Consider the following 24,741-nt stretch of genomic DNA (forward strand, 5'->3'; position numbering starts at 1 on the left):
AAGCTAACTATGAAGAGGAAAAATGGAGGATAAGACAATATATGGTGCCTAGAGTTGACCAACTTGAACAGTAAATAGAAATCAAATTCAAAATAGGCTGTTTTCATTTTGCTCTTATTGATTGATGCTATTTCCTATATTTCCTTAAAATAAGATCAAATTAATAATAGAATAGACCTATACATTTCCACGCAATATAGATTATCAATTTTCTCAATATACTGTACTTATTTGAGCATTATTACAGGAATGGGAAAAATGAGTGAATTAAATTTGAATATGCTGGTCTCCTCTCTATTGTTATCCTTCCAATTCCCTCTCTCATTTTCTTTGAAGTAGCTCCATCCATTTCTTCAAGGCATTTCTTTTAACAATTCAGCTGGGGAGAGAGTGTTCCTGAATGAGAAAGGGGAAGCAATGGGTGGATTTGAAATCATCAACCTGATCACTTTCCCTAACAGATCTTTTCAGAAAGTTAGAGTTGGAGACTTGGATCCCAGTGCTCCAAAAGGGAAAGAATTATTCATTGATGAAGAGATGATTGTCTGGCACCCAGCTTTTAACCAGGTATATTTACATTTAATGGATTGTATTGTGATCCATTATGATAACCATGAAGATATCTTTGTCTGTAAAGGGATAATGAACATAGTCTCTTTCTAAACAGAAGGGTTTTTTTAAAAAAATAAAAATAAGACATGTATTCAGTGCAAATGCTGACTGTGTTCAAGCATTTAGCAAATTGATAAAATGACAGGACACTCTAAAAGTCAAGTTTTCATATTTGAGTTGCATTTCCATTTGAAATCATGGGAGTCATGTTGTTTCCATAAGATTGTCATCACACAAAAGCGTTTATTCACCCCGCCCTTCTGCAAGCAGGTCCTGTTACCCATCCTTGTAATTTCAACATCTTTATGGTAAAAATCCCATTTGCTAAAATTGAGTAGAAATTTGAAAAGTCAATTTGAGGGGCTTCCACAAAGAAGAGCAGGGGGTCATCAATCTATTTTCCAAAGCACCAGAAGGAAAGCCAAGAAACAACAGATGGAACTAATCAAGAAGAGAAGCAACTTAGAACTAAGAAAAAAATTCTTAACATTGAGAACAATTAAGCAGAACAACAGCTTGACTCAAGAAGTTGTGGGTGCTTCATTACTGGAGGCTTTAAGAAGACACTGGACTGTCACTTGTCTGGAATGGTATAGGGCAGGGGTGTAAAACTCACAATGTCACGTAATGTATCACGACGTATCATGACTATTTTTCCTTTGCCAGCAATGGGGTAGGTGCGGTTTCGATATGATGCATCTGGCCTGCGGGCTGGCAGTTTAGCACCCTTGGTATGGGGTCTCTTGCTTACGCAAGTGGTTGGACTAGAAGACCTCTAAGGTCCCTTCAAACTCTTGTTATTCTGTTATTCTGTTTCCTGACATAAAGAAGGAAAATTAGAATTAGAAACTGTTTTAAAAATCTCCCCTTACAAAACCCTTTATGTTTATGACCAGGTTCTTCCAATTTCTCTGTGTAATGATCCTTGTTCCCCTGGATATTGGAAGAAAGGGGTTGAAGAAAAAGAATTCTGTTGCTACGACTGTGTTCCATGTCCAGAAGGGAAGATATCAAATCAAAATGGTAGGTTAGAGGTTCCATCAAGTTTTCATGAGATAGATTTAAGGAAAATGTAATAAACTACTATAGAATGAATATAATTAGTAACTTGAAGGGTGAATGTTCATTTCTGTACTGTTAAAGTTTGCCCTTAAGATTCTGGCAGGTAGCATTTCCTAATACAAGCCCCCAATAGGGATCCATTGAGTCACAGATTTTCTATCATCATATCAGCTATTATCTATTTATTTATTTTTCAAATTTAAAACTTCATTTGCCTTCGGTAGGTTTCTTTTCCCCATTAGAGTGTTCACTCAGTAAACAAATATATGAAACATTTTTTTAAAAAAAGAAAATTGTTTTCTGGTCTCCCCTATATGATGTCACATTCATAACTTGTGACCTTAATCATTTTAAGTCCACCTTATTATTATCTGATTAATAAATATTTAAATGGGAGATCACCAGCTAAGTAGAATTTGTAGATTAGCTTGGGACTTAAAGAAAAAGTGTACTGGAACTAGCAAAGTTTGTTCTTACCAGAAACCCGCACATGAAATCTAATTTGAGTCTATAGACATTGAATTAATTCAATAACTTCTTTATCTTTTTCTTTTTTTGGCTCGTATGAAAGTGTGATTTAAGGACCCCTAATCTCTACTTTTCAAAGACAAACTTTAGTTCAAATTTAAATAAAGAATGACTGTTTTTACAAATAAACATTTAAAAAAACTTTTTGATTGGCTCAGGTCATTGCGAGTGAATGAATGAATGAATGAATGAAATGAAATGAAATGAATGAATGAATGAATGACTTTTTTTTCCATTTGATCTGACATCTTCTGGCCCTTCTTTCCACCAGTAAGAGAAAGCAAAAATGTTTCAGCAAACAAAGAAAGATTTGTCAATGAATTAGGTATATTAACCTCAAAAGGTCTTTGTAGAACCAAGGTTTTCCACATAGATCATAAAAGCACACTAAAGGGCAGGATAGAGTATAGGGATCATGGATTTCATTCTCTTGAAAGTAAAAGTAGATCATCCTTTTTGCTTGTTGGACCAAACTCTTTTTTATTTTTTATTTTTTTTAATACAAAGATTAATCTTTCCTTAGCTTATTCACATTTTACCTGTATCAAATTGTAATTTCACTGATTATATTGATTTGCACTTTGAATCAGTATTTCTGCTTCCCTTATATTCATCATCAGAGTTTTGGGGAAAAAATTGAAAAAGTCCAGATGGACTATATTGATTTCAGAGAATAATTGTGCTTTCCTTTGTTGTTTTTGCATGCATATCCTAAAAGATAGAATAGAGAAAAAACCTGCAATTTCACAGAAAAATGATCCTACTAGTAACCATAGTTAGCTGGCACCTATCAGATGAATATTTTCAACAATTTGGAATGGATAGATGACAAATTCCTTGACTTTTCTTCCAGATATGGATGACTGTTTTGAATGTTCAGAAGATCATTACCCAAATAAAGAAAAGAAAGGATGTATCCTAAAAATGATGGTCTTTCTAACGTTTGAAGAAATCTTAGGAAATTGTTTAGCCTTGTCTGCTGTTTGTTGTTTCTTCTTGACATCTTGGGTACTTGGAACTTTTATTAAACACCGGGATACTCCCATTGTCAAAGCCAACAACCGGTCCCTCACCTACACCCTCCTTATCTCTCTTCAGCTCTGTTTTCTCTCCTCTTTGTTCTTCCTCAGCCAACCTAGCAAGGTGACCTGCCTTCTCCGACAACCAACTTTTGGCATCACCTTTTCAGTAGCCATTTCTAGTGTTCTGGCCAAAACCATCACTGTAGTTGTTGCTTTCATGGCCTCTAAGCCAGGATCTCAGATGAGGAAATGGATGGGGAAAAGATTGTCTTTTTGTACTGTCCTTTCCTGTTCTCTCTTACAAGTGTATATTTGTATTCTGTGGTTGTCAACATATCCACCATTCTCTGAGTTGGACATGCATTCAAAGCTCCAAGAAATGATTTTACAGTGCAATGAGGGGTCAGCTTTCTTTTTCTATTGTGTCTTGGGCTACATGGGTGTCTTGGCCATCGCCAGCTTTGTTGTAGCTTTTCTTGCCCGTAAATTACCGGACAGTTTTAACGAAGCCAAGTTCATCACCTTTAGCATGTTGGCCTTTTGTAGTGTATGGGTTTCTTTCTTTCCAGCCTATCTGAGCACAAAAGGCAAGGCCATGGTAGCAGTGGAGGTCTTCTCCATCTTGTCCTCCAGCGCTGCATTACTGGGATGCATATTTTTCCAAAATGCTACATCATTGTTTTACGGCCTGAGTTAAACCAGAGAGAGCAACTAATAAAGAGGACTTAGTACATCATGTGAATTTTCTCACTATGCAAATTGCTGACAATCAAGAGACTGTTTGCTATCTCCTGTATACATATAGTTTTAATTTTTGTGAAAGGACAATTCATGGTGGATTATTATTGTTATTAAGACTTATTATGTTTTCCCATTCCAAAAGAAATGCTCATGCTGTTGCATTTACACTCATTGTCCAAAGAAGTAAATAAATACATCATCTTTACAGGACAAACCAATCTGCCTGAAATAATGGGTTCTTAAATCAATTTTGGATCATATCAAAAATATATTTAAAAAGAGGAGGCAAGTCTTTTCAAACAATTATTTATTAAAAATATTTCTTATTAAATATTTATACATATACTAAATAATAGTAATTCCCTCATGTGTTACTTCTCTATTCATGTTTAAAATACAATAATTATGTAACTTAATATTTGATAACCAAAGCCAAAAGAACTAAAGCCGAAACATAAACAGGGAGATTTACTATCTCCAGAGATAACACAAGAATGCTATGCCTGCAGATGAACAATTAGCAATTTGACATAGCCATGTATTTCTGTAGAAGTCATTAAGCATAGGGAATGATAGCAAATACATTGAATTGTACTCAATGTATTGCGAGTCAACTCATAGAAATAAACTCAGATTAAAACTTTACTATAATCAATGACCAGAAACATCAATTAAATAACCTTTATAGGAAGAAGCAAACTTCCCATTCTGGTACTCAATACAAACATACCTTTTTATTGGAAGAGTCAATAAATCACTTTGCAGATCATAGACCCACAAAACCTATTAAAATAATAAGCAATAATACGCTATAATTGTTAGAAAATAACTGTTCATCAAGTCTGGTTGATAGCTTTCTTCCTAGTTGGCCCACATAGTTCTTTTGGGCCCATAGTGCAGCAACTGTGAAAATAGGCCAAACAGGAAAAAAGCTATCGACAAGATTGCATGAACACTTCCTGGCCATCAAAAGACATGACCCACTTTCCCTCCTGTCTGTCCACAAAGACTCAGAAGGACACAAATTTGATCTAGCTGGGACCACAGTTGTAATCCATGTGAAATCTAGGAGAGTAAGAGAATTCCTCAAAGCCTGGATTTCCACTAATAAGTTAATAAACAAATACATTGACATCGACCCAGACCATATTACTCCGAAGCAATTGAACGAACAACACCATTTGCATCACACAGACGATCCTTTACACCAAAGACTATGGCCCAGCAACATAACGAGCCAGTTAGACAGCCAGAAACCAGACCATGACTCAGCAACACCCGGATAAACAACATCCACACCAATTTGCCTCACACAAAAAAGTATTTAAAGGCCAGTGCTCTGACAGACGAGATGTCCCGCTGAATGGAGCTGAAATGTTTTCAGCCAAATTGCCAAGCTCAGAGATCAAACCAATAGCCCAGACACTGAAATGTTACACCATAAAAGCAGTAATAGATACATAATTATAGATTGTCCTTGGCTTACAACCACAACTAAAACCAGAATATTCCTTCTAGACAAGGCAATTATTAAGTAAGTCGATCGTACAACCATTTTTGCCAATGTGGTAGAGCAACTCAATACACTTAAGTGAATCACTCAGTCATTAAGCTAAGGTCACAAATGGTGAACTGGGATGCTGTTGGATGCTACAACAATTATACAGACATGCGACTTACCAAGTACCTCAAATCTGATTACATGACTGTGGAGATGCTGTAATGGTTGTAAGTGTGAGGATCAATTGCAAGTCATTTTTTTTCAATGTTGTAATTTTAAATGGTCACTAAAAATGGTGGCACGTCAAGGACTACCTATATCTTCTTTTAGTAAAGGAAACAGAAATGAAGAAGAAGAACATTGAAAAATTGCATGGAACAGAAAATGGACAAGTTGTTTTGGGATCTACCAATAGGTTTACATCCACTGATATAGAATATGTAAACGTTCCTCTTTAAAATAAACATATCTTCTACATCTACTCATAACAACGAATTCAAAACCATCTGTTTCATAGTGCAAAGCTCTTGTCATTCATGTCATATGCTGTGCTTGTGGAAAAGAATGAAAACTAATGGTTTTCAAGGATTTCCCATGATGGTATACCTAGTCAAGTAATGAAAAGGCTGCAACCAAATAACCTATTTCAGAGAGCACCAAGGACCCAATATTCAAAACTAAATCGCTTCTTCAGTTCTGACTTTCTCCATTTCTACTACCAGTATTAAAGGAAAAATTACTGGCCTGAACCATTATCTCCATTTATCCCATAATTCTATCAGTTTTTTAAAAAAGGGATTTTGAATTCTTGTAACAATTTTTAATATCTTTTTTTAAACCAACATGTTTCTATAGGATCGCCTATTTCCCTTACTTCCTTCAATTCTGTATCGCTCCGTAATAAATCTCTATCTGGGACCACCTTTATATGATTAGCTACCCAATAATTTCTAACATTTGGAAGACCCAGCCCACCCTTTTTTAATGGTTCATACCATAAAGCTTTACTTATTCTTGCTCTCTTGCCTTCATTACAATACACCTCCCGCAATCTCTGTATTTCCTTTAATTCTTGATCTGAAAACTTAATAGGGATCATCTAAAACAAAAAGTTAATTTTTGGTAAAACATTCATTTTTTTGCTGCAATTCTTCCAAACCATGATAATTTTACTTTTCGATATTTATCCATTTTATCTTTTATATCTTTCTTTAACTTCTAATAGTTTATCTTCTTTAATTCTTGAATATTTTTTGGAATGTCAATACCTAAATATTTGATACTATCTACTATTTTTAATTTATATTTTTCTTTCAATACATCCATTTCTTCTTTACTATAGTTATATAACATCATTTCTGATTTTTCCCAATTTATTTGCAATCCACTATATTTCCCAAATTCATTCAAAAGTGAATATACCTTCTTTATAGCAGCTATGGGATTTTGAAATGTTAGTAATGTATGATCTGCAAATAAATGTATTTTCATTTTCTTACATACGCCAATTCCTTCAATCAATTCTGCATTGTTTAAATGACACATTGGTAGTCAAAATATATATCGTCTGAAACAAAAACATTATCCTAGGCAATAACTTCATTTTTTCTTGTACCAGATATTTTTTCCTACACTGACAAATGTAATTCTTCCCATCTTAGCATGTTTTTGTTAATTTCATTCCATGTCTTAACTGTTCTCAAATAACATATCATTCATATTAGATATAGTAATACGTAAATATTTTATGTTTTTCTCAACATTAACATCAGAATTTTCCAAATAGTTTCATATGGTATTCTATTTTCATATTTTTGTTAACATTATTGTTGTATGGTTGTTAACTTTAAAACTGGCTAATGTGCCAAAAGCTTTTGGTTGTCCATTAATATTTCTGTTCCTTATAAAAGATCTTCAAAACTAGAATCAAATCATCATAAAAGACCCATAATCAACTATTTATATTTTAACCCTCACTTCAGCAATTCTCTCATTTCAATATTTCCAAAGTTAACATAATTAATAGTGAGGAAAGGCAATATTATTAACTTTTTCCTTTCTTTATCTCACAATGTTTTGTTAATCTTCCATTTCCAATTATCTTTGGTCTTTGTGTGCTATCAATTATCCATTTAATAAAATTCTCACCAAAGTCCATTTTCCCAAATATCTTCCCTTTATTTTCAAAACAGGTTAAACTTCAGTCACTTTTTAGGACATCCAAAATAAAGATGTTAATCAGATATACAAAGAACAATTGCCAGGTTGCCAAGGTAATTATGACACTTATGAATTACTGAAATCACTCTATTATTTTAACAAGTGAAAATATCAAACGTTCTGTGCAGAAGGGAATAGGAATTGAGAAACAATTCATATAAATATTACTAGAGCCACGTGGAGGTTGAAAAGGATAATGCTGACTTTATGAGATTCATTTCCACAAGTTATTTCCCTCCTGTATTATCTGCCAGAACTTATCTTTGAACAATAGACCCAGACATCCAAACCAATAGAATAAAGATGTTATTCCTTCTGATTTTCTTGGAGCACAAAGTAGTTACTCTGAGATGCCCTGCAAGTGAAGCTTTCCCTGTCCCACATGAGTGGTTCCAGCCTGGGGATCTCGTCATTGGTGGGATGGTGTCTCAAATTTTTTACAACTTTTATGAAATTGAATATAAGGACCATCCTTCTCTAAAATCTTATGACTTACCAGTGTAAGGATTTTTTTTTACATATTTTTTCTATTCTTAGCCATATTGCCAGCAATTGTTTATATGAATAAAAATAGTTTGAGCATAAATGTCAATTTTGCATGTCATCAAAGCCTGTTTTGTCTTTTGAATGTATCTGGTTGTTGGAGAAAAAGTCATTTTCTTTTCATTAAGTTGAGTTCTTTCTCATAAAATATATGATTCTTCTTTTTCCATTCATAAAAGATATGTTCTTCAAAAGAAGTAAGCCTTCTTTTAAGTCAGGTTATTTATTACTCTGCATTTAGCTCTATACAAAACATATACACAAGAAATCAATGAGATTTGCTTGTTCTGTTTGTATTTTGTGCTACATTAATAGAATGTATCTTGAAAAAGCAACTATCTTTGTCATAATACCTATTAGTTGCAAATCATGGAAATACATGGAAACATTCTGTAAAAATTATTCCAATATCTTAGTATTTCATAATTCTCATTTTCCAACTTCCATCAGAGACGGAAATGTTAATTATTCATTTAGAAATGATGCCAAATTATAAGAGCTTTAAAATTACTTCTTCAATGGGGATGTTTAACCTTTTGGCAGTGTATTCACCAAATTCTACCAGCACGTCCTTGCCTTGGCCTTTGCTGTGAAGGACATCAATGAAGACTTCCAGATCTTACCTAATGTCACTCTCGGGTTCCACATCTATGACAGTTACTACAACCCAAGGATGACCTATCGGACCACTCTGGACCTGCTTTTTAAATCTAAGGGATTTTTTCCTAACTACAAATGTGATAACCAGAAGAATCTCATGGGTATCATTGGAGGGTTAGATGCCTCTACTTCTTCCTATATGGCAGAAAGTATAAATCTCTTCAAGATTCCACAGGTAATTTGAGGGAGAGCAGTAAGAGAGAAGCTTTTTTCTTTTGTAATGAACATTAACAGAATAAGAAAATAAGGGAATAAATGAATAACAGAGTTGGAAGGGTAAATAGAGGGTCTTCTAGTCCAACCCAGTACAAAAACAGGAGACATTTGGAAGTAGAACACATTAGAGTTCATTCAGTTTCCATATATTTTTCCTTCATTCTTATGAATAATGGCTCTCCTTTATTTCTTTAGTTGACCTATGGTTCCCTTACTCAAGAAGAGTTCCAGGCTACTAAGTTATCTTCACTTTACTGCATGGTTCCCAAAGAGGAACATCAATACAGTGGTGTTATACAGCTTCTGCTCCATTTTGGATGGAGGTGGATTGGAATCTTTACTTTTGATAATAATAAGGGACAATATTTCTTACAGAAACTGCATCCTTTGCTTTCTCAAAATGGGATCTGCTTGTCTTTCACACAAAGAGTACCACAACGAGCCCCGTTAGAAGAAATGTCAGACTTATTTGATGTGATCTCAACTATTTCTAATCAACTGATAGATCAGAAGGCCAATGTTCTTCTTGTCTATGGTGAATCATTCACAATTCTGTGGCTCAGAATTGTTGTGTTTGCATGTGATTTTGAAAATAAAGAGAGTGCATCATTTAGAAAGGTTTGGATCCTGATGTATCCAATTGATTTCACACTGACAGGACTGCAAAGGGCTTGGGATGTCCAGTTGTTCTATGGGTCTCTTTCCTTTACAGTGCATTCAAGAGAGGTTCAGGGCTTCAAAGAATTTATTCAAGTCATCAAACCTTCAACCCACAAAGATGGATTTCTTCAAGAAGTTTGGGAGCAATTGTTCGACTGTTCACTTTCAAATGAAGTATTACCTTCAGTGTCCAATAAAACTTGCAGTGGAGAAGAGAATTTGGAGACTCTGCCTGCTCCTCTGTTTGAGTTGCAAATGACTGCCCAAAGTTACAGTATCTACAATGCTGTTTATGCAGTGGCACATTCATTGCAGGAGGCAGTGAGATCAAACTCCCAACACAGAAGAATTAAAAACTTTGAATTTTCAAATCTGCGACCTTGGCAGGTAATGTCTCCTTGCCACACCTATCTTTTTTTTCAATGAATAGTTCTTCTCCTCCATACTCTAATATGGATTTTTCCCCACAAATCAGTGCATTTATTGAAAACCAAAGTTATTAATATAACAGCTGATTATAAGTTATAGAACAAAGGAAGTTGAAAAAAACCACGTCTTTGCAAATTTAAATCTATTCAATGGGACTTTTGTGTTATTTTTGATTCCATAATCATTTTATTTCTATCTAGATTTGTCCTGTCTTGTAGATTTATTCATCCTGGTTCTAAAAAGAATTAAGTGACAATGCATCTGAAGGCTGCAGGCTGTTCTAAAACATAAACATTTCACTTCACTAGATTTTTGTAATTTAGTAAAGACTTGGTTGTTAGACAGGGGAATTAATTTTATGATATTCGTTCTTTGCTGATATAGCCAAATTATTTTTGTGAAGATATGTTGATTTTGAGACTTATGGTAAACCACCAAGAGAGTGGCAGGGTTTGGTGCTTTAAAGTTTATGTCATTGTTAATTAGTAAAATAAATATGCTCTGCATATTTCAATTATTGATTTTTTCCTAAGTTGACATTTTCTTCTTCTTGGAATAAAGAGCAATAAAGAAAAACAAAAAATCCCAAATGCACAGGTACAATACAGGTGCTACCTTGAACAATAGTAGTAACTGTGAGAGGGATCTTTAAGTGCTAGTGGACAATGACATAACTATGAGTCAGCAGAGTGCTGCAGCCAAAAAGACCAACATAGTGCTAAGCTTCATTAACAGAGGGATAGAATCAAGATTACACTATCTTGATTTACAATGCCTTGGTCAGGCCACATTTGGAATACTGCATCCAGTTTTGGTCACCACAATGCAAAAAAGATGTTGATACTCTAGAAAGAGAACAGAGAAGAGCAACAAAGAGGATTAGGGGACTGGAGGCTAAAACATATAAGGAACGGCTGCTGGAATTGGGTATGTCTAGGTGTGACATGATAGCAGTGGTCTAATATCTCAGGTATTGCACAAAGAAGAGGGAGTCAAGCCGTTCTCCAAAGCATCTGAAGGCAGGACAAGAAGCAACGGATAGACACTAATCAAAGAGAGAAGCAACCTAGAACTAAGGAGACATTTCCTGACAGTTAGAACAATTAATCAATGGAACAAGATACATAAGATAACCTTTATTGTCATTTTTTTACTGGGGCACCACGGCACAGATCAAAAATGAAATTTAGTTGTCCTCTCTCAAAGTGAAACACATACATGTCACAAACATGAACATACGATGTACAACATATGTATAAATCCACACCCCTACATATACATAACAAATAAATATTAAATACTGTCCAACTTGAATATATAATGGAAGGAGAAATCTTGAGAGTTGCCTCCAGAAGTTGTAAATGTTCCAACACTGGAAGTTTTTAAGAAGAGAATGGACAACCATTTGTCTGAAATGGTATAGAGTTTCCTGCTTGAGCAGTCAGGTTGGACTAGAATCACTAGATGACCTCTAAGGTCCCTTTCAACTCTGTTATTCTATTCTATTCTATTCTATTCTATTCTATTCTTCTATATTTTAAGCTGAAAAAGTTCTTTGATATCCCAAAAATTAGGAATAAAAGAAAGGAAATCCTTTTCATGCCTTTATCCCTGCTACAATTTTTCTTTTTGATCCCTCTTTCTTATCATCCTTTCCTCACTTCTTCAAGGCATTTCTTTCAACAACTCAGTTGAAGAAACAGCTTTATTTAAGGGTAAAAGAGAAAATACAGGTGGCCTTGACCTCAAACCTTGATCACTTTTCCAAATGGATCTTATCAGAGAGTTAAAGTTGGAAAATTACACTCTAACATTCCAAAAGGAAAAGAACTGACCACTGAGGAGAACACACTCCTTTGGCACCCTGGTTTTAATGGTGTATGAAGTCATCCAGTTGTACAAAGGATCAAATTTCCCCTCTCAAATTACCTCATGAACTTGTACTACTCTCAGAAACAAAATTAGCTCTGCTATTATCTTGTTGAAATATAGTTCAGTAATGAATTTCTGTTACAATCTGCTGAATTTTCCCTTAAAAATCTTCCATAATGTTCATGTTCATACTTGCAAGAATTATTTGTACTGCAAGCCACTATAGCTGACTGTGTTCAGCAGGTCAGCGGTTCAAATCTCACCGGCTCAAGGTTGACTCAGCCTTCCATCCTTCCGGGGTAGGTAAAATGAGGACCCAGATAGTTGGGGGCAATGTAAATATATATATACGTTGCTTACTGGTGTACACCGCTTAGAGAGTGTTGCACTTAAAGCGGTATATAAGTCTCATAAATAAATAAATAAATAAATTTGGAATTCTTGTCTGTGTGATTTCAGATCTATGTACATATAACCTATTCTCCCATGTATGTCTACTTAGCCCGTGGATATTTCAGGGTTGAGAACCTGATTGTACTGTTTTCCCCTCTCTGTGTGTCTCTGTCTCTTTCTCTGTCTCTCTGTCTCTAAGTCTCTGTCTGTCTGTCTGTCTGTCTGTCTCTCTCTCTCTCTCTCTCTCTCTCTCTCTCTTTCCTCCTCATGCTCCTGTTCTCCTCCTCCTCCTCCTCCCTTAAATCTACCTAGCAAAGAATGCTTGAATCTAAAGTCTGACTAAAGGAAATTTGTCAGGTCCTAGCCTCTCAAACCCCTTATGGATTACTGCCTTGTCGTGGCGAAGGGGCTTGCATAACTCAATGAAGTTATAAGCTATGCCATGCAGGGCCACCCAAGATGGACAGGTCATAGCAGAGAGTTCTGACAAAATGTGATCCACTGGAGAAGGAAATGGCAAACCACTCCAGTATCTTTGCCATGAAAACCCTATGGACAGTACTAAAAGGAAAAAAGATATGACGCTGGAAGATGAGCCCCTCAGGTCGGAAGGTGTCCAATATGCTACTGAAGAAGAGCAGAGGGCTAGTACTAGTAGCGCCAGAAAGAATGAAGCGACTGGGCCAAAGCTGAAAGGACGCTCAGCTGTGGATATATCTGGTGATGAAAGGAAAGTCCGATGCTGTAAAGATTTTTTTCTCTATAGGAACCTGGAATGTAAGATCCATGAATCAAGACAAGCTAGACATAGTCAAAAAAGAGATGACAAGACTGAAGATCGACATCTTAGGAATCAGAAAACTAAAATGGACAGGAATTGGTGAATTTAACTCAGATGACCATCAGGTATACTACTGTGGGCAAGAATCCCTCAGAAGAAATGGAGTAGCCTTCATAGTCAATAAAAGAATAGGAAAAGCAATACTGGGTTACAATCCCCAAAATGACAGAATGATCTCAATTCGAATCCAAGGCAAACCATTCAACATCACAATAGTCCAAATCTATGCCCCAACCACTGGTGCTGAAGAGGATGAAATTGACCGGTTCTATGAAGCCCTACAGCACCTTATAGAATTAACACCAAAAAATGATGTCCTTATCATCATGGGGGATTGGAATGCTAAGGTAGGAAGCCAAAAGATAACCGGAAAACAGGCAAGTTTGGCCTTGGAGTACAAAATGAAGCAAGGCACAGGCTGATAGAATTTTGTCAAGAGAATACAATGGTCATAACAAACACTCTTTTCCAACAACCCAAGAGACAGCACTACACATGGACATCACCAGATGGTCAACATAGAAATCACATTGACTCTGTGCTCTGCAGCCAAAGATGGAGAAGCTCAATACAGTCAGTAAAAACAAGACCAGGAGCTGACTGTGGCTCAGATCATGAGCTTCTCGTTGCAAAATTTAGGCTTAAATTGAAAAAAGTAGGGAAAAGCACTAGGCCACTCAGGTATGAACTAAATCATATTCCTGATGAATATACAGTAGAGGTGACAAATAGATTTAAGGAATTAGATCTGATAGACAGAGTGCCTGAAGAACTATGGATGGAAGTTCGCAACATTGTACAAGAGGTAGCAACTAAAACCATCCCAAAGAAAAAGAAATGCAAGAAAGCAAAATGGCTGTCTGAGGAAGCTTTGCAAATAGCTGAGGAAAGAAGGGAAGCGAAAGGCAAGGAGAAAGAGAAAGATACACCCAACTGAATGCAGAATTCCAGAGAATAGCTAGAAGAGATAAGAATGCCTTCTTAAATGAACAGTGCAAAGAAATAGAAGAAAACAACAGAATAGGGAGGACCAGAGATCTCTGCAAGAAAATTGGAGATATGAAGGGAACATTTCATGCAAAGATGGGCATGATCCCAGATAACCACAAAAATGAGCTGAGATGGTCACTGACCTTGAACCAGACATCCTAGAATGTGAAGTGAAATGGGCCTTAGAAAATCTGAGCAACAGCAAAGCTAGTGGAGGTGACAGTATTCCAGCTGAGCTATTCAAAATCTTAAAAGACGATGCAGTAAAAGTGCTACACTCAATTTGCCAGCAAATTTGGAAAATTCAACAGTGGCCACAGGATTGGAAAAGTTCAGTTTACATTCCAATTCTAAAAAAAGGCAATGCCAAAGAACGTTCAAACTATCGCACCATTGCACTCATTTCACATGCTAGTAAAGTTATGCTTAAAATCCTACAAGCTAGACTCCAGCAGTATGTCGATCGAAAACTACCAGAAGTACAGGCAGGATTTTGAAGAGGCAGAGGAACTAGAGATCAAATTGCCAACATACATTGGACCTTGGAGAAAGCTAGGGAGTTCCAGAAAAACATCTACTTCTGCTTCATTGACTATGCTAAAGCCTTTGATTGTGTGGATCACAACAAACTGTGGAAAGTTCTCAAAGAGATGGGAGTATCAGACCATCTCATTTGTCTCTTGAGAAACCTATATGCAGGTCAAGAAGCAACAGTGAGAACTGGACACGGAACCACTGATTGGTTCAAAATTGGAAAAGGAGTCCGGCAAGGCTGTATACTGTCGCCCTGCCTATTTAACGTATATGCAGAGCACATCATGAGAAAGACAGGGCTAGATGAATCAAAAGTTGGAATTAAGATTGCCGGGAGAAATATCAACAACCTAAGATATGCAGATGATACCACTCTAATGGCAGAAAGTGAAGAGGAACTAAAGAGCCTCTTGATCTGGGTGAAGAAGGAGAGTGCAAAAGTTGGCTTGAAACTTAACATTAAGAAAACCAAAATCATGGCATCTGGCCCTCTCAATTCCTGGCAAATAGATGGGGAAGAAATGGAGGTAGTGACAGATTTTATTTTTCTGAGCTCCAAAATCACTCAGATGGGGACTGCAGCCAAGAAATTAAAAGATGCTTGCTCCTGGAGAGGAAAGCTATGGCAAATCGAGACAGCATATTAAAAAGCATAGACATCCCCCTGCCAACAAAAGTGCATATAGACCAGGCCATGGTTTTCCCAGTTGCAATGTATGCCTGTGAAAGTTGGACCATAAGAAAGCCTGAGCACCAAAGAATTGAGGCCTTTGAACTATGGTGCTGGAGAAGACTCCTGCGAGTCCCTGAAGCAGTAGGTGTGAACTTAAATGGACTCCAGAAGATGGTAGAGGAAAGGAAGACCTGGAGGAACGTTGTCCATGGGGTCACGATGGGTCGGACAAGACTTCGCAATTAACAACAACGACAACCCTCTCAAAAGCTAACTATGAAGAGGAAAAATGGAGGATAAGACAATATATGGTGTCTAGAGTTGACGAACTTGAACAGTAAATAGAAATCAAATTCAAAATAGTCTGTTTTCATTTTGCTCTTATTGATTGATACTATTTCCTATATTTCCTTAAAATAAGATCAAATTAATAATAGAATAGACCTATACATTTCCATACAATACAATTTTCTCAATATATTGTACTTATTTGAGCATTATTAGAGGAATGGGAAAAATGAGTGAATTAAATTTGGAATGCTGGTCTCCTCTCTATTGTTACCCTTCCAATTCCCTCTCTCATTTTCTTTGAAGTAGCTCCATCCATTTCTTCAAGGCATTTCTTTTAACAATTCGGCTGGGGAGAGAGTGTTCCTGAATGAGAAAGGGGAGGCAATGGGTGGATTTGACATCATCAACCTGATCACATTCCCTAACAGATCTTTTCAGAAAGTTAGAGTTGGAGACTTGGATCCCAGTGCTCAAAAAGGGAAAGAATTATTCATTGATGAAGATATGATTGTCTGGCATCCAGCTTTTAACCAGGTATATTTACATTAAATAGACTGTATTGTGATCCATTATGATAACCATGAAGATGTCCTTGTCTGTAAAGGGATAATGAACATCGTCTCTTTTTAAATATAAGGGGTTTTTTTGAAAGAAAAATAAGAGATGTATTCAGTGCAAATGCTGACTGTGTTCAAGCATTTAGCAAATGGATAAAATGACACTCTAAAAGCCAGGTTTTCATATTTGAGTTGCATTTCCATTTGAAATCACGGGAGTCACGTTGTTTCCACAAGATTGTCATCACACAAAAGCATTTACTCACCCTGCCCTTCTGCAAGCAGGTCTTATTACCCATCCTTGTAATTTCAACATCTTTATAGAAAAAAACCCATTTGATAAAATTGAGTAGAAATTTGAAGTCAATTTGAGGGGCTTCCACAAAGAAGGGGGGGTCATCAATCTATTTTCCAAAGCACCAAAAGGAAAGCCAAGAAACAATAGGTGGAAACTAATCAAGAAGAGAAGCAACTTAGAACTAAGAAAAAAATCCCTAACTTTGAGAACAATTAAGCAGAGCAACAGTTTGACTCCAGAAGTTGTGGGTGCTTCATTACTGGAGGTTTTAAGAAGACACTGGACTGTCACTTGTCTGGAATGGTATAGGGCAGGGATGTCAAACTCACAACGTCAAGTGATGTATCACAATATATCATGACTATTTTTCCATTGCCAGCAATGGGGTGGGCACAATTTTGGTATTATACATCTGGCCTGTGGGCTGGCAGTTTGGCACCCTTGGTATGGGGTCCCCTGCCTATGCAAGGGGTTGGATTAGAAGACCTCCAAGGTCCCTTCAAACTCTTGTTATTCTGTTATTCTGCTTCCTGACATAAAGAAGCAAAATTAGAATTAGAAACTGTTTTAAAAATCTCCCCTTAGAAAACCTTTTTATGTTTATGACCAGGTTCTTCCAATTTCTCTGTGTAATGATCCTTGTTCCCCTGGATACTGGAAGAAAGGGGTTGAAGAAAAAGAATTCTGTTGCTACGACTGTGTTCCATGTCCAGAAGGGAAGATTTCAAATCAAAAGGGTAGGTTAGAGGTGCCATCAAGTTTTCATGAGATAGATTTAAGCAAAATGTAATAAACTACTTTAGAATGAATATAATTAGTAACTTTAAGGATGAATGTTCATTTCTGTACTGTTAAAGTTTGCCCCTTAAGATTCTGGCAGTTAGCATTCCCTAATACAAGCCCCCAATATGGATCCATTGAGTCACAGATCTTCTATCATCATATCATCTATTATCTATTTATTTATTTTTCAAATTTTCAACTTCATTTACCTTTGGTGGAGTTTTTTTCCCCATAAGAGTGTTCACTCATTAAACAAATATATGACATATTTTTTAAAAAAAGAAAATTGTTTTCTGGTCTCCCCTATATGATGTCATCTTCATAACTTAATCATTGTAAGTCCACCTTATTATTATCTGACTAATAAATATTTAAATGGGAGATCACCAGCTGCTAAGAATTTGTAGATTAGCTTGGGACTTAAAGAAAAAGTATACTGGAACTAGCAAAATTTGTTCTTACCAGAAACCCGCACATGAAATATGCTTTGAGTCTACAGACATTCAATAAATTCAATAACTTCTTTATCATTTTTCTTTTTTGGCCCCTATGAAAGTAAGATTTAAGGACCCCTGATCTCTAGTTTTCAAAGACAACCTTTAGTTCTGGCCCTTCTTTTCCACATGTAAGAGAAAGCAAAAAGGGTTCAGCAAACGAAGAAAGATTGGGCCAATGAATTAGGTATATTAACCTCAAAAGGACATAGGGTGGGTGGTTTGTAGAACCAATGTTTTCCAAATAGATCATAAAAGAACAATAAAGGGCAGGATAGAGCATAGGGATCATGGATTTCATTATCTTGAAAGTAAAAGTAGATCATTCTTTTTGCTTGTTGGACCAAACTCTTTTTTTATTTTTTTAAATTCAAAGATTAATCTTTCCTTAGCTTATTCACATTTTAACTGAATCAAATTGAAATTTAACTGACTATACTGATTTGCGCTCAGAGTCAGTATTTCTGCTTCCCTTCTATTCATCATCAGAGTTTTGGGAGAAAAATGGAAAAAGTCCAACTGCACTATATTGATTTCAAAGAATCAATATGTGCTTTCCATTGTTCTTTTTTCATGCAAATCCTAAAAGACACAATAGAGAAAAAAACTGCAATTTCATAGAAAAATGATCCTACTAGTAACCATATTTAGCTGGCATCCATCAGATGAATATTTTCAAAAAATTGGAATGGGTAGCTGACAAATTCCTTGACTTTTCTTCCAGATATGGATGACTGTTTTGTATGTTCAGAAGATCATTATCCAAATAAAGAAAAGAACAGATGTTTCCTAAAAATGATGGTCTTTCTAACTTTTCAAGAAATCTTAGGAAATTGTTTAGTCTTGACTGCTGTTTGTTGTTTCTTCTTGACATCTTGGGTACTTGGAACATTCATTAAGCACCGGGATACTCCCATTGTCAAAGCCAACAACCGGTCCCTCACCTACACCCTCCTTATCTCTCTTCAGCTCTGTTTTCTCTCCTCTTTGTTCTTCCTCAGCCAACCTAGCAAGGTGACCTGCCTTCTCCGACAACCAACTTTTGGCATCACCTTCTCAATAGCCATTTCTAGTGTTCTGGCCAAAACTATTACTGTAGTTGTTGCTTTCATAGCCTCTAAACCAGGATCTCAGATGAGGAAATGGGTGGGGAAAAGATTAGCTTTTTGCACTGTCCTTTCCTGTTCTCTTTTCCAAGTATGTATTTGTATTCTGTGGTTGTCAACATATCCACCATTCTCTGAGTTGGACATGCATTCAGAGCTCCAACAAATGATTTTACAGTGCAATGAGGGGTCAGCTTTCTTTTTCTACTGTGTCTTGGGCTACATGGGTGTCTTGGCCATTGCCAGCTTTGTTGTGGCCTTTCTTGCCCGTAAATTACCTGACAGCTTTAACGAAGCCAAGTTCATCACCTTTAGCATGTTGGCCTTTTGTAGTGTATGGGTTTCTTTCTTTCCAGCCTATCTGAGCACAAAAGGCAAGGCTATGGTAGCTGTGGAGGTCTTCTCCATCTTGTCCTCCAGCGCTGCATTACTGGGATGCATATTTTTGCCAAAATGCTACATCATTGTTTTTAGGCCTGAGTTAAACCAGAGAGAGCAACTCATAAAGAGGACTTAGTACATCATGTGAGTTTTCTCACTATGCAAATTGCTGACAATCAAGAGACTGTTTGCTATCTCCTGTATACATATAGTTTTAATTTCTGTGAAAGGACTATTTATGGAGGATTATTATCGTTAATAAGTCTGTTTGCCCATTGCAAAAGGAATGCTCATGCTGTTGCATTTACACTCATTGTCCAAAGAAGTAAATAAATACATCACCTTTACAGGACAAACCAATCTGCCTGAAATAATGGGTTCTTAAATCAATTTTGGACCATGTCAAAAATATAGATTCAGAAAGACCTGGACTCCGACTGGGCAGTGCCAGCCAAGTTGCCGGGGGCTGGTCTTAGTCATGTTATCTGGAGCGAGTTTGAGCCTGTGACCCCTGATGAAGTGGACAAGGCCGTGAGGGCAATGAATGCCACCACCTGTTTATTGGACCCGTGCCCCTCCTGGCTGGTTTCTGCCAGTAGGGAGGTGACACGAGGCTGGCTCCAGGCGATAATCAATGCCTCCTTGATGGAGGGGTCTTTCCCACAACCTTTAAAGGAAGCAGTGGTGAGGCCCCTCCTCAAGAAGCCTTCCCTGGACCCAGCTGTTTTGAAGAACTTTCGTACTGTCTACAACCTCCCCTTTGTGGGGAAGGTTGTAGAGAAGGTGGTGGCATCCCAACTCTTGTGATCCTTGGATGAAACTAATTATCTGAACCCTTTTCAATCTGGTTTCAGGCCCGGCTACAGCACTGAGACTGCTTTGGTCGCACTGACCGATGACCTCTAGCGAGCCCGGGATAGGGGTCATTCCTCTATCTTGATGTTTCTTGACCTCTCAGCATCTTTTGATACCATCGACCATGGTATCCTTCTGCGTCGTCTCGGAGAGGTGGGGGTGGGCGGCACCATATTGCGGTGGTTCTCCTCCTACCTCTCTGACATGTCGCAGTCAGTGTTGGTGGGTGGACAGAGATCGACCCCTAGGCACCTCGATCATGGGGTGCCTCAGGGCTCGGTCCTGTCCCCCCTCCTTTTTAACATCTACATGAAACCACTGAGTGAGATCATTCGGCAACACAGGGTGAGGTATCATCAGTATGCGGATGATACCCAATTGTATATCTCCACCCCGTGTCCTTTCAGTGAAGCAGTCGACGTGATGTGCCAGTGCCTGGAAAATGTGAGGGTCTGGATGGGGGTGAATAGGCTTAGACTCAACCCTGACAAGACCAGTGGCTCTGGGTCTTGCCTCCCAAAGGTCAACTGATGGTCCATCATTAGTCCTGGGGGGGTAAATATACCTCCCTCAGTGCAGGCACGCAACTTGGGTGTCCTCCTGGACTCACAGCTACATTTGGAACAACATCTATCAGCTGTGGCCAGGGGAACCTTTGCCCAGGTTCGCCTGGTGCACCAGTTGCGGCCTTATCTGGACCGGGAGGCTTTACTCACGGTCACTCATGCCCTTGTCACCTCAAGACTGGATTACTGTAATGGCTCTACATGGGGCTACTCTTGAAGAGCGTTTGAGGCTGCAGTTGGTTCAGAATGCAGCCGTGAGAGCGATTGTGGGCGCGCCAAGGTATGCCCACATGTCACCTATCCTCCGCGAGCTGCACTGGCTTCCTGTGGGTCTCCGGACGCAATTCAAGGTGTTGGTTATCACCTTTAAAGCCCTTCATGGCATAGCGCCAGTTACTTACAGGACCGCATACTGCCGCACAGTTCCCAGAGACCGGTGAGGTCCCACAGATTGGGCCCCCTTCAGGTCCCATCGGCCAGACAATGTCGGCTGGCGGGCCCTCAGGGAAGGGTTTTTTCTGTGGTGGCTCCGAGCTGGTGGAATCAACTTCCCCCCGAGGTTCGAACTACTCCCACCCTGCCGGCCTTTAAGAAAGCCATTAAAACTCTCCTGTTCCGGCAGGCCTGGGGCTGATGTCCCCGGGGGGGTGGGATATGATCGGACATTCTGTATGAATGTATTTATTTTATTGTTTTATTGTCATATTATTGTTTTAATTTTGTACGCCGCCCTGAGTCCCTTGGGATTGGGCGGCATATAAATTTTAGAAATAAAATAAATAAATAAATAAATAAATATTTGAAATTAGAAGGCAAGTCTTTCCAAACAATTATTTATTAAAAATATTTCTTATTAAATATTTACACATATACTAAATGATAGTAATTCCCTCATGTGTTACTTCTCCATTCATCTTTAAAATAAAATAATTATGTAACTTAATATTTGATAACCAAAGCCACCAGAACTAAAGCCGAAACATAAATGGAGATTTACTATCTCCAGGGATAATACAAGAATGCTATGCCTGCAGATGAACAATCGGCAATTTGACATAGCCATTTATTTCTGTAGAAGTCATTAAGCATAGGGAATGGTAGCAATTACATTGAATTATACTCAATGTATTGCATGGTCAATGCATAGAAATAAACTCAGATTAAAACTTTATTATAATCATTGTTCAGAAATATCAATTAAATACATTTATAGGAAGAAGGAAACTTCCCCAATCTGGTACCCAATACAAACGTACATTTTTTGTTGGAAGGGTGAATAAATGACTTTGCAGATCACAAACCCACAAAACATATTAAAATAATAAGCAAAAATACACTATAATAGTTAGAAAATAACTGTTTGTGCAATCTGGTTGATAGCTTTCTTTCTGTTTGGCCCACATAGTTCTTTCTGGCTCATAGTGCAGCAACTGTGAAAATAGGCCAAACAGGAAGAAAGCTATCAACTAGACTGCATGAACACTTCCTGGCCATCAAAAGCCATGACCCATTTTCCCTCATGTCCATCCACAAAGACTCAGAAGGACACAAATTTAATCTAACTGGGACCACAGTTGTAATTCATGTGAAATCAAGGAGAGCTTGGTGTCATCTGAAAATTTGATGATTTCCCCATCTATCCCCTCGTCCAAATCGTTGATGAAGATGTTGAAGAGCACAGGGCCCAGAACAGAACAACTTAGACTTCAGGAAGGCATTTGATAAAGTAGACCACAACCTACTACTTGATAAAATTTAAAAAAAATGTGGGTTAGACAGCATTATCACCAGATGCATTCGTAGGTGGCGGTCCGATTGTACTCAGCACGTGATCTTCAATGGAACTGCATCTACAAGGAGGGAAGTGTGTAGTGGGGTACCCAAGGGCTCTATTCTGGGCCCAGTGCTCTTCAACAGCTTCAATGATTTGGATGAGGGGATAGATGGGGAACACATCAAATTTGCAGATGATACAAAGCTGGCAGGAATAGCCAATACTCCAGAAGATCGGCTTAAGATACAGAAGAATCTTTTTTTTTTAATAAAAAGTTTTATTGTTTTTTTTCCATTTCTTTTTCCAAAAGCTTAGGACACAATGTGGTGGTCAGGATGTCAAATCATTCAAAGACAAAATCATATAAATATAGCTCAAATTAATTATCAAAAATTTCCTCTCTGTTTCCTAAATATAATATTGCTTATTAAAATTAACACAATTTTAGGTAAAGTTCAATCAAACAAAAATCATCAATCACATGCGATTATAATAATCTATATCCTTTTTTAAGCTTTACTAATTGCAGTTATCATACTCCAATTACATTTTAATAAATATATAGTTGGGATTTCAGGTCTCCTTAATAATAGATCATTCTTTGAAAATTTTTCCCCTATCACAAATATCTCTTACTCTCTCTCTATTACAACATAATTATCATATTTAAAATAATAGTATAAGTCCAACATATACAATTCTATTTTTAAGAATATATTCTATCATTTCATCAATCTACATCTATAAAAAAAACTTTTATCCCTTAATAAAGTTTACATCTTCGAATAGTTATCAACTATAATATCAAGAAATTCCCATCCTTCATTTGTAATTAAATCATACAAATTCTCTCTCTATTACAACATAGTTATCAGATTTAAAATTATAATGTAAATTCAAAAAATACATTTCTATTTTTAAAACTATACTCTATCATTTCATCAATCTACATCTATAAAGTTTTTTTACACCCTGAAAAGGTTTACTCCCTCAAATAATTATCAACTATAATAACAATAAATTCACATCCTTCATTCATTATTAAATCAGACAAAATCTCTGAAGCCTTTTTAATCCATCAAGTAACATTTTATGTCACATTTAAACCTGACTCTGGCTTTTTTTCTATGCCAAGTTAATTCCCATGTTAAAGCTTTTCGATTATCGAACCTCAAAATTTGATTACAAAAATTTGTAACGATTCAAACTGCACAAAATTTCTTCCCCTTTCTGCCAATATCATCTGAGTATTATATTGACTTTTACTCGATGTTATGGTTATAAGTAAATTATCCTCTTTATTGTAATTTCCAGAGGAGAGTGTCTGAATATCAATCTTTGTTATTTTTGGTAGTTGAACTGAGTCAATTACAGTTACTTCTTGGTCATCAAAGTTATCCATTAGTTGTAGGTAACATTGCGTACAATAAATTGGCTCAGTGGGTTCCACCTTTTCTCCCAATGTAGATTCACAATTGGATTGTAAGCATAGTATCTCTGTCTTTTTGAGTTGTATGCCTTGAAGTATAGAAGCCTGTTCAGAATTACTCTGTTTGTCTTCTATTGTTCCTTGTTCCATAACTTGATTCATTATTGGAGGATCAATGTGAAGTTCCAAGGTAGCATCATTAGATTTTCTCCAAGGTTTCCAATAAGTTTTAAAGTCTTCTGTAAGTTCTAATATTTTTTCCAGTATTAAATCATAGTCAAGATGTCGATTACTTTCATCCATTTTGGTGGTAGATTAGCCTTTTCCTTTATCAGAGACTGTATTTGAAAAAGATCCACAAATGTCCACCTCCAAAGGTCTAGTAGCCAACTTCACCATCCAGCTGTCAAGCTGTCTTTCTTTTTTATTATCATATGAAAATCCAATCCCTCTTCATATAACAAGTAGAAGTAAAGTTACAATTTTGTTTTTTGCCACCAAATGTCCTCAGTGGATTATAAAGTCTTTTTTCCAAATTAATAAAATTAAAGTTTTCTCTGTTTTCTTTTTTTTTAAGTTAACAAGAGAGTTATCTCCCACATTGTCAAATTAAAAAAAACACAAAGTAACAATGTCCCTTTTTTCTTCTTTCCCCCTAATATCCCCCCAACAGAAGTCCAATATTAGAAAAAACAACCACAAAAAATTAT

At 36.8% G+C, this 24,741-nt stretch overlaps 1 protein-coding gene and 1 pseudogene across 1 annotated transcript; both read left to right on the top strand.

The window, feature by feature from the left end:
• Positions 1 to 417: 417 nt before the first annotated feature.
• Positions 418 to 3,953, top strand: LOC120300771 (annotated as a pseudogene).
• Positions 3,954 to 5,228: 1,275 nt separating this feature from the next.
• LOC120300780 (extracellular calcium-sensing receptor-like) lies at positions 5,229 to 19,543 on the top strand. Its single transcript, XM_039327229.1, has 5 exons — positions 5,229 to 5,414; positions 8,795 to 9,064; positions 9,301 to 10,152; positions 17,254 to 17,380; positions 18,645 to 19,543. The coding sequence occupies exons 1-5, from the start codon at positions 5,229 to 5,231 to the stop codon at positions 19,541 to 19,543; spliced, it is 2,334 nt and encodes a 777-aa protein (XP_039183163.1).
• Positions 19,544 to 24,741: the final 5,198 nt, after the last annotated feature.

The sequence above is a fragment of the Crotalus tigris genome, unplaced genomic scaffold (assembly GCF_016545835.1).
Source record: "Crotalus tigris isolate CLP2741 ecotype Arizona unplaced genomic scaffold, ASM1654583v1 scf7180000017614.5298720, whole genome shotgun sequence".
Taxonomy (NCBI): domain Eukaryota; kingdom Metazoa; phylum Chordata; class Lepidosauria; order Squamata; family Viperidae; genus Crotalus; species Crotalus tigris.